Below are 11,059 nucleotides of genomic sequence, written 5' to 3' on the forward strand. Positions count from 1 at the left end.
CTGTCGCCAGCCCATCATGGACAGAAGCAGAGTGGGACTCGACCGACCACTACGACCGACCCAGACGTTACCAGCCCCGACCAGAGCTACCGCCGCCAGTAGGAGGGAACACTTTGCCGCTTCCCCGTCCACCAACGCATCGGCCGCTGGTCCGACTATCAACTCCGCCGCCCGCTCAAGAGTCTTCAACCGCCGTGACCCGTCGCTACGATCTCCGACCGCGCCGTACACGGGTCTTTTACAACTCATATATTGTTAAGAACCAATAAAGACTTCAATCCCAAATACACTGTTTCAGTGGTGGAGGCGCCGGGCAACATTTTTTTTCCCCGCTCTCGCACCGCCCAGCCAAGATGAGTCAACCGCTTATGCTCCCCGCCTTCTCCGGCCACCCGGACGAAAATCTCGGACGATGGCTCCAACGATTTGAACGTCTCGCTCGTATTCAAGGGTGGACCGACGACTTGCAACCAGCGTTCCTTGGCCAATACCTGACCGGCCGCGCTGCCGACTACTGGGAGAACATTTGCCTGGACGCCGAACCCGCTACATACGCGGACGCTAAAAACCAACTAGAAGCCGTCTTCGGGGTCACCCTCGACATTGCGCAAGTGGAAGAGCAGCTTTTCGCACGCCGTCAAGCCTCGGACGAACCATTCATGCTGTATTACCAAGATGTTCTCGGATTATGCAAGCAGCTAGGGAGAGTCCTCAGCGAGCCCGAAAAGGTGCGGCATTTGATGCGCGGCCTTAAAAGTGATCTCATCGAAGCCGTTTACCGGGAAGAGCCAAGTACCTTGAAGGAACTTTGCGACGCCGTGCGAATCACTACCGCCGCCCAAGACGCGGTCAACCGACGACGAGCTCGAGACAAGGCCACCGCAAACCTAGTCCAGCCAGCCACTCGCGTACTCCAGTACTACGATGCTCCACGGGCAATTCAGCCTTCCTCCGTTCCCGCCAGGAGCCAGCGATATCCGGCCGTCAACAACCGCCCATATTCCGGGGCTCAGCCCACCTTCTCGTCTGCACTTCGACCTTCAGACCAACGACCCGTTGCTTCTCAACAGAGTCCAGCTGCGCAGTGGCGCACTTCTGAAGGGCGACCCGTCTGTTTCAACTGCGAAATGGTTGGCCACGTTTCGAAACATTGCCGTCAGCAACGCCGCCTAAACTACCAAATGCCGAACCAGGGAAACTAAATTCGGCGGCCGTAATGGAGAATACGGTCGCCCAACAATCAGCGCCACCCTCTCCGAACGACAAGCTGTTATGGCTACCCTGCGCGATCAATGGAATTCCAACCACCGCTCTTATCGATCCGGGAGCTGCTATATCCTCTGTCAGCCAGAACTTTTTCAAGACCATCCCCAACGCCCATTTGGAACCTACGTCCCACGTTATACGTTCAGCCAGCGGGCACCTACTGAATGCCACTGGAAAGTCTACCTTCACAGTCACTCTGCCAGACCACGAATCTAGTATATCGGCCCTCATAGTACCGACCATTCCGGCCGATGTGCTCTTAGGCATCGACTGGTGTCAACAAACGAACGTCGTCCTGGATTTTAACCGAGAGCCCGTCCTCAGTTTTACGAGACCAACAGAGGAAGAGACTCCCCTCCCTCGGGTGGAGCTTCCAGATGACGACGAGCCGTTTATCACCGCTCATGTTGCTCTAGAAACCCCGTTGACGATCCCACCATGGTCAGAAGTCATCGTTCCAGCCACGACGTCAGCCGGCGTTACCCTCACTACAGCGCTCCTCACTTCCGACAAAAACCTCCGACGGAAAAACTACCTGGCAGCGCCGTACTCTCTCGTTTCTATCGAGTCGGACCGCAGTCTACTAGTTGCGATAGCCAACCTTTCCGGTACCGAACGAATTCTGCAGCCCAAGACGAAGCTAGGATCCTTATCAGCTCTTCCCGAACCCAAACAAAATGGGTCACCAAGTTTCCTTTGTCACGTCGACACCGCCAGACCGGCATCATGTACGACATCACATGTTTCGCCGAAACTCCACAATAACGAACGTGCCCAGCTGGATCATCTCCTGCAAGAATACGACCACTGCTTTCACGATCCATCCGGGCCGCTACGACCATCCATCCTGAAAGATAACACAATCAACACTGAAGAACACCTCCCTATTCACTTGCCGCCGCGACGCACTTCGTGGACTGAACGACAGATCATTCAACAAGAAGTAAAGCAGATGCTCCAAGACGACGTGGTTCGACCTTCTTCGAGTCCCTGGGCCTCACGAGTGGTGCTCGTCGAGAAAGACGATGGAACGCCGCGTTTCTGTAGCGACTTTCGTCGTCTCAACGAGATAACGAAGCGAGACGTTTACCCCCTGCCGCGTGTCGACGACGCGCTGGACCGCCTTCAAGGTGCGCGCTATTTTTCTACGATGGACCTGGTTTCTGGTTACTGGCAAATCCCAGTTGCCGAGCAGGACCGTGAAAAGACCGCGTTCACCACACCGGACGGTTTGTTCGAGTTCAATGTGCTTCCTTTCGGACTTGCAAATGCCGGCGCTTCCTTTCAACGCGCAATGGACGCTGTTTTCGCAGGATTAAAGTGGTACACTTGCCTTGTCTACCTCGATGACATCATCGTTTTTTCGAGAACTTTCGATGAACACCTAACCCAGCTACGCGAAGTATTCGAGCGGATTCAGGGAGCCAAGCTCTCTCTGAAACCTTCCAAGTGCTTCTTCGCCATGGACGAAATCAAATACCTAGGACATGTGGTCTCTTCGCAAGGAGTGTGCCCAGACCCAGAGAAGATCGCTGCTGTTCGAGATACCGTGCCGCCCCAGAATCGGAGGGATCTCAAGTCATTTCTGGGCCTCGCTTCCTATTACCGACGGTTCATCAAGAATTTCGCCAAAGTCGCCCGACCGCTCACCGAGCTTATCAGTCCCGTTGTCCCCTTCCAGTGGACAGCCGCGCACAACAAAGCCTTCCACGCCCTGAAAGCACTCCTGACCAGTCCGCCGATCCTCGCACACTTTCACCCATCCCTACCGACCGAGCTGTATTCCGACGCCAGCAACGACGGCATTGGAGCTGTTTTGAGCCAGCGCAAGGACGGTAAAGAATTCGTTCTCGACTACGCGAGCCGAGCTCTATCCAAGCCGGAACACAACTACAGCACCACAGAGAAGGAGTGCCTGGCCCTGGTTTGGGCGTTGGGCCAGTTTCGCCCATACGTTTACGGACGCCACGTTACCATAATCACCGACCATCATTCCCTTTGCTGGTTGGGTAGTCTTCGGGATCCACACGGACGTCTCGCTCGGTGGGCGCTGCAGTTACAGGGCCAGGATAAAGAAATCAGACACCGCAGCGGCCGCAAACATAGTAACGCTGATTGTCTCAGCCGCCTTGTGGAACGAGATGCTGCCAACCAGACAGTCGCTGAGGACTCCACGATCACATGCCTTCCGATCTCCGACGCCTCCGTGACAAGGGAACAAGAACTTGATCCAGCACTACAGCCCGTCATCTCGTTCCTGCGTAATCCTCGGCCAGACACCCCCCGGTCAATTCAGAAGAAAGCCAAGAAGTTCACCCTACAGAACCAAGTCCTCTACCGCAACGCCCAGACAGGACTTTACGCCTCGACATCCTCTTCTCAGCTCACGACCACCCGTCTTCCGGCCATTTGGGATTCTTTCGCACCCTGCGCCGTCTTATGCCGCTCTACTAGTGGCCTAAAATGAGAACTACTACACAGCACTACGTCCGGACGTGTAACGCATGCCAGACCCGCAACAAACCACCATTGGCTCCCGCCGGACTCATGCAGCCACTACCATGCCCAGATTCACAGTTTTTACGGGTCGGGATGGATTTCCTTGGCCCATTTCCACGCTCCCAGCAAGGAAATACCTTCATCCTCGTCTGCACCGATTATTTAACAAAATGGGCTGAGGTCCGTGCCGTCCCCGATGGTACAGCCGCTGAAGCAGCAAGTTTCTTCGTCGAACAAATCGTCTTCCGTCACGGAGCACCCAAAGAACTACTGACCGATAGGGGAACACCATTTATGGCCAAACTTACCCAGGAGGTTCTACGGATGGTGGGAACGGCCCACGTGCGAACCTCAGCTTACCATCCGCAGACCAATGGACTAACGGAGTGACTAAACAAGACGTTGGCTGATATGCTTTCAAAATTCGTTGACGACAACCACGAGAACTGGGACGAGGCAATTCACGCCGCCGCATTCGCTTACAACACCGCCTGTCAAGAGTCAACACGAACAACGCCATTCGAGCTGGTATACGGTCGCATCGCACTTCGCCCCATGGACCGCACGCTACCCACTATCACGCCGGCCCAGGTCAACTCCGAAAACGTCACCACTCGCCGGGAGAATGCCAAGTTGCACATCACCCAGGCTCAACAACGCCAGACCAGACTCTACAACGAGACCCACCGGGACTGCTCTTTAACCACCGGCGACCTCGTCTATCTTCATCGACCCACCCGCCGACGCGGCAGAGCTGAGAAACTGCTTCACCAATTCCATGGCCCCTACGAAGTTCTTCGTCAGACTGGAGCAGTTACCTACGAGCTCGCTACCATTTCCGGCATAGGACGTCCCAGGAAGGAAGTCGTTCACGTTTCCCGCCTGAAACCCGCACACCAGAGGGATGTCCAATTTCTTCAGACCGGGACGGCCTCTTCCGACGGAGGGACCCATGTAACGGACACCTGGGAAACGCCAGCAGCCCAGAGGGGGTGTTGCGAATTTCGCTATAACAAATATATCCAAAATAAAAATATTTGTAACGTTAATATATATATATAAAAATTTAAGATGTAAAACATTGTAAAAGAATTACTACATATTTGAACTGTATTGAATAGTTGTGTAAATGTATCACGTGCTTATATTTATCGTTATGTATCGTATATGTTTGATTAGTAAGGTATTTGAAGAAATTGCGCGGAATAATTATTTAAGTTTGTGCGTGAAACGTTTTCACTCCACGCGCACAAAGAGGATTTGAAAATTATATTTTGTCAGTTGAGAATTTGTTTTGAAGGGAGTGAGACGGTCGATTAAATTGAGTTTTTTAATATATTGAGAGTTGAGTTATTTAAACGAGATTAAACCGAGTTATAGTTAGAGTTATAGTGCAAAGTTTCAATTATTAATTAAAATAGGAAACGCGGTTTTTCAGTCGGCCGCGATTCGACAAATAAAAAGACTCTTCCAACCACCGAACCATATAGAGATTGTTACATTATCGCAACCGTAACATTTGGTGCCGAAACCCGGGAGTTGGGTTTTGGTTCGGTAAAAAAAAGATCCATAGAACTGTGGTCAACCATTAAGTTGAAGATTCCACCAGCAAGTTGAATAAAAAATGAATGATCTCGACTCAGACGACGATATTAATTTGGCGGAGCTGGTAAGAAGAACGAAACAAACTGAGGAATGTACGAAACTGAATGCGATGAGAGAGACATTGAGGGAAAGTACGATGGAGATATTGAGCGTGTTGAACGATTTATCAAGGGTGATGTATCTGCACACCGAAGACATCGAGGATAACCTGAGCCTATTGAGTTCGAGGGAAGCAGAGCTAAAGGACCTGGACAAGAAGATCAGCCATCTAGTAGGAGTAGAGGATACCCAGCGAGATGTAATGGACGCTCGCAAATTTATGGACCGAATCATCTTGGTCAGAAACAAAGCCAACCGAAAGTTAGCAACAGCGAAGAAACAGACATCATCAGTGACAACTCTACCGAAACTAGAGATGCCTACGTTCAACGGTGACGTTACGAAATTCCATTTCTTCTGGAGCAGATTCAAAGCAGCTGTACATGACGCGGATTTACAAAAGGTAGAAAAATACAACTATCTAGTGTCGTATTTGGTGGGTGAAGCTAGAAGCGCAGTAGCCGGTTACGACGGATCGGACGAGGCTTACGACGAAATGGTGGATTTCTTACAAAGAACGTATGGACGAAAGGATTTAATTATTCAAAAGCACCTAAAGACTCTTATGAAAATTGAAGCGGTTACAAATTCCAAGAATTTAAAGGCCTTACGCCAGTTGTTAGAAACTTGCGAAGTTAATGTTAGGAATTTAAAATTGATGGGAGTAAATACATCTTCGAATGATACCTGTTTGTGTCCCACGATTTTAGAGAGATTGCCATCAGATATTCGTTTAGAATTCAGTCGCGCGCGAACCGTAGATGCTGAGTGGAATGTAGAAAATTTAATCGAGTTCTTGCGCAAGGAGTTAGAAAGTCGTGAACGTGCATTTATGATGGGTCCAAGTGGTGGAATCGAAAAATCAGAGTCGTTGACGGAAACCAAAACGTCAAGGTATGAAAACAAGAACGATCGCTACAAAGGACACGTGTCTTCAACTTCCGCGTTCTAAACTCAAGTTGATCAAAGGAATATTTTCTGCATTTTCTGGGAAAAGGAGTCCCACGCTTCGTCCAACTGCAGGAATTTTACGAGAAAAGGTGAAACGCCAAGGTCGTTGTTTCATTTGTATTCGACGTAATCATGACGCTAGAAATTGTCCGTCGAATTCCAGAAATTGCAGATTGTGTGGAGGCCGACGTCACAACATGGTCGTGTGCGAGAAAAATACTGCTCATAAAAAATCATCAAGAATAAGTAATATGGAAGAAAGTACTCAAGAAAGAAACAATAATATTAAGGACACTGTTCCGAAGAGCGTAGAAGTGAGCGCGGTACATTGTCAGAGTGAAATTCTAATGAAAACCGCCCAAGCAGTAGCTCGAAATCCCTCAAACGCCTCAAGTGGTCAAATGCAAGTTAGATGTCTGCTGGATGATGGCAGTGAAGCGACCTTCATACATGAAGATCTAGTGAAAGAACTTAACTTACCAGTCGTTGGAACTTCAATTTTGACCATGCATACTTTTGGAGATAAAATCGGAGCGAGAGTGCAGAGAAGACGAGTCAGGCTAACTTTAGAGAACGCAAAGACGGGACGAGGTACCGTGACTATCGAAGCCATAGAAGTTCCTTACTTATGTCAAGCGGCGACTACTGCCAACTGTAAAGAAATAGAAGTCTTCATGAAGAATAGAGGTTTACAACTCGCTGACGAACCGTCGGAATCAGAAAAAAGTGGAAGAACTATACATATTATGATAGGAAGCGATCTGTACTGGGAAATTGCGATCCCGCAGATGAAGGCAGAAGTCCTCAGAGAAGGTTTAGTCGCCTTACCAACAAAATTTGGATGGGTCTTGCAAGGACCACAAAATCTTTCCAACGTAGAAATGAATCGATTTGAGATAAATACCCTAAGAGTAAGCGTTCAAGAGAAAAGAGTCTCAGATGTACTACAATCATTTTGGGAGCTAGAGTCGATGGGTATAAACAACGAGCGAGATAACGAGCCACAAATCGATGAGGTCATGAAACAATTCGAAGAAAACACAATATTTCAGAGCGAGAGGTATCAAGTAAGGTTACCATGGATTACAGAGAAAACAAATTTGCCAAATAACCTGAGCACAGCAGTGAAGCGTATGAATTCTCTTACCAACAAGTTTAAACAAAACCCCAAGTATTATCAAGATTACCGAGCAATAATTGAAGAACAACGGAATTTGGGGATCATCGAAACGGTGAAAGAACCAACGTTCGTTCCTGGCACGTACTACATGCCGCACCACGGAGTCACGAGATTATCGAGCGAAACAACAAAATTGAGAGTTGTTTTTGACGCGTCTTCCCATATTCGAAATGTTCCGTCTTTAAACGACTGTCTGGCGAGCGGTCCAAATCTCAACCCTGATCTGTTGAAGTTACTGCTTAGGTTCAGAATTCACGAAATAGCGGTTGTAGCGGATTTGGAGAAGGCGTTTCTACAGGTCGAACTGTTCTCGGAAGATCGAGACGCGGTGAGATTTTTGTGGACGAACGAAGAGAATAACTCACCCAAAATTGGAGATTTCGAGGTAATGCGTATGACGAGAGTACCCTTCGGTGTCACTAGTTCGCCGTTCCTTCTAGCCGCAAGCATTAAAACCCATTTAAAGAAATATGACGTCAAAAGACCAGAAATAGTCGCTCTCAGTAGAGACCTCTATGTGGATGATTTGCTCTCAGGTTCTAGAAACGTGAAAAACGCGTACGAGCTCGCTAAAAACGCCCAGGAAGTAATGAAGCAGGCCGGAATGAAATTGAGAAAATGGTGTTCGAATTCGAAGGAGCTCATAGACGCGTTAGAACAAACTGGTGTTTCAACCGAAAATAGTATATCGAATGAGAACGAAGTGAAAATACTCGGATTACAATGAAAACCTAACGAGGATCAATTTGGTTTTGACTTATCTAAAATTCAAGAAGTCACGAGTGAAGTGAAGAAAACAAAGCGAAACGTGCTTAGTGCGATAGCCCAAATATTTGATCCAATCGGAATTCTAGCACCCTTTGTGATTCGAGCCAAAATACTTATGCAGGACATTTGGAAACTGAGGTGTGATTTGGACGACGAGCTACCGTCCAATATTGGAGAACAATTCGATAAATGGAAAAATGAAATGGGTGACTTGCGAGAAATTAAAGTACAGAGATGTTATTTTAGCCAATTCAACGAGGAAAGAATTTACGAAGAACTACACTGTTTCTGCGACAGTAGTACCAAAGCGTACGCGGCTGTGGTATATGTCCGTTACATCACAGTTTTGAATCGAATCAGTGTGTCACTGGTAACATCAAAATCAAGAGTAACGCCTTTAAAAAACCCATGTTCACTGCCAAGACTTGAGCTTATGGCGTGTCTTCTAGGCGCTGAACTTACAAACTACACCAAGGACGCGTTTTCAGAGACCATCAAAACTCACATGTGGACAGACTCTATGATTGCGATACACTGGATAAAGGGAGAGGAGAAAACGTGGAAACCGTTCGTTTCAAATAGAACAGCCGAGATAAGGAGAATTTCAGAACCAAATAATTGGTCGCACTGCCCAGGCACTGATAATCCCGCTGACCTTCCAACTAGAGGAATTTCAGCCTCCGGAATTATCAAGAGTAATTTATGGTGGAACGGACCGACTTGGTTGAAGTTGGATAAAACGTATTGGCCCAGTAATGTCGTCACTCCAACGGGCACCGAATTAAATGACATTGAAGTAGAACTAAAAAAGACAGTTGTCAAGGTGAGAGTTGAAGAGAAAAAGAGAATTCAAGATTTAGTTGATCCAACCCGCTACAGTACAATGTACAAACTTTTAGCAGTCACTGCTTATGTCTACCGATATATCGATCGCGTCATGAAAAATATTCGAACAGGACCACTCAGCGCTGAAGAACTCCGTAATGCGGAAACAATTTGGATTAAGGCAATTCAACTTGAAGATTACGAGAAGGAGATTGTAGAGCTAAAAGAAAACACCGAGAAAAATAACCCAGCGACGAGATCGGAAATACCAATGTTAATTAAGAAACATTCTAAAATTGCTACCTTGAAACCATTTCTCGATGAAGAAGGAATTTTGCGCGCTGAAGGCAGATTGGAAAAGCATCCGGACATGACATACGAAAAAAAATTTCCGATAATTATTGGTAAAAAACAGAGATTTGCAGAATTGTTAGTGTTAGAAAGCCACGAGCGAACATATCACGGAGGAGTACAAGCTACATTCACCCAACTGAGGTCAAGATTTTGGATTACTGCCGGAAGGCAATTGATACGATCGCAACTGCAAAAATGTAGTTTGTGCAAGAAGTTTAAAAGTAAACCACTGGAACGTTCCAGTGGTCCTCTACCTAGGGAGAGAATTACCGAAGTACCACCCTTCCATTCGGTTGGAATCGACTTTGCGGGACCACTCTACCTAGAAGGCAAAACCACTCAAAAGGCTTACGTGTGCCTATTTACCTGCGCCGTGAGCAGAGCGATTCACCTAGAGTTAGTGCTGTCGTTAAATGCCGAAGAGTTCATATGGGCATTCCGCAGAATGGTATCGAGAAGAGGTTTGCCAACCGACGTATTCACGGATAATGCAACTAACTTTACCAAGGCAAATGCGGACTTAAAATTATTGTGGAAAAACCTAAAATCGGACGAACTTAAAACCTTCTTTGGTAAAAAAGGAATAAACTGGAAATTTATCGCGGAGAAGGCAGCGTGGTGGGGAGGATTTTGGGAGCGTATGGTGCGCTCAACTAAAACTGCGCTACGAAAAACACTAGGCCGCTCCCTCCTCAATTTTCAAGAGATGGAGACCGTGCTGACCGAAATCAAAGCGGCGATTAATTCAAGACCGCTTACTTACGAATTTTCTGACGTGAACGAACCCACTCCTCTAACACCAGCGCATTTGTTAATCGGAAGAAGAATAACCAGCATTCCAACCCAACGAGCAGCGACCGCGAGAGAACATAGCACTTGTAAAAGAGACATGAAAATGAGAATAAATAACAGAATTTATTTACAGGAACGACTGTGCCGTCGTTGGAAAAATGAATATTTGATGGAGCTAAAATCCGCCCATTGTAGTAAAATAGTTAAGACCGAAGCCGTAGTGAAACCAGGAGACGTGATGTTAATCCACGACCAGAAAGTCCCCAAACACATGTGGCGCATGGGCGTTGTAACAGAGACGATCAAGGGACGCGATAACAAGGTGCGTTCGTGTATCTTGAGAACGAACAACGGTAATAACATTAGAAGACCGATTCAATTGCTTTACGCCTTGGAACTAGATGTTTAATGAACTAGCGCGAAATTAAAAAGAGGAAATACAGGCTCTTAGCACTGTATTTCGCGGGGGAGTGTTGCGAATTTCGCTATAACAAATATATCCAAAATAAAAATATTTGTAACGTTAATATATATATATAAAAATTTAAGATGTAAAACATTGTAAAAGAATTACTACATATTTGAACTGTATTGAATAGTTGTGTAAATGTATCACGTGCTTATATTTATCGTTATGTATCGTATATGTTTGATTAGTAAGGTATTTGAAGAAATTGCGCGGAATAATTGTTTAAGTTTGTGCGTGAAACGTTTTCACTC

General features: G+C 47.0%; 2 protein-coding genes across 2 annotated transcripts; both read left to right on the plus strand.

Annotated features, from left to right (window-relative positions):
• The first annotated feature begins 6,617 nt into the window (after positions 1–6,617).
• Positions 6,618–8,327, plus strand: LOC149946497 (uncharacterized). The gene has a single exon (XM_090170785.1). It carries the CDS (start codon positions 6,618–6,620, stop codon positions 8,325–8,327), a length of 1,710 nt encoding a protein of 569 aa, XP_090026911.1.
• A 156-nt stretch (positions 8,328–8,483) lies between these two features.
• On the plus strand, positions 8,484–10,748 carry LOC149946498 (uncharacterized). The gene has a single exon (XM_090170786.1). It carries the CDS (start codon positions 8,484–8,486, stop codon positions 10,746–10,748), a length of 2,265 nt encoding a protein of 754 aa, XP_090026912.1.
• The last annotated feature ends 311 nt before the right edge of the window (positions 10,749–11,059 follow it).

Source organism: Leiobunum rupestre, chromosome 4 (assembly GCF_980474605.1).
Source record: "Leiobunum rupestre chromosome 4, qqLeiRupe1.1.hap1, whole genome shotgun sequence".
In the NCBI taxonomy this organism is placed as follows: Eukaryota; Metazoa; Arthropoda; class Arachnida; order Opiliones; family Sclerosomatidae; genus Leiobunum; species Leiobunum rupestre.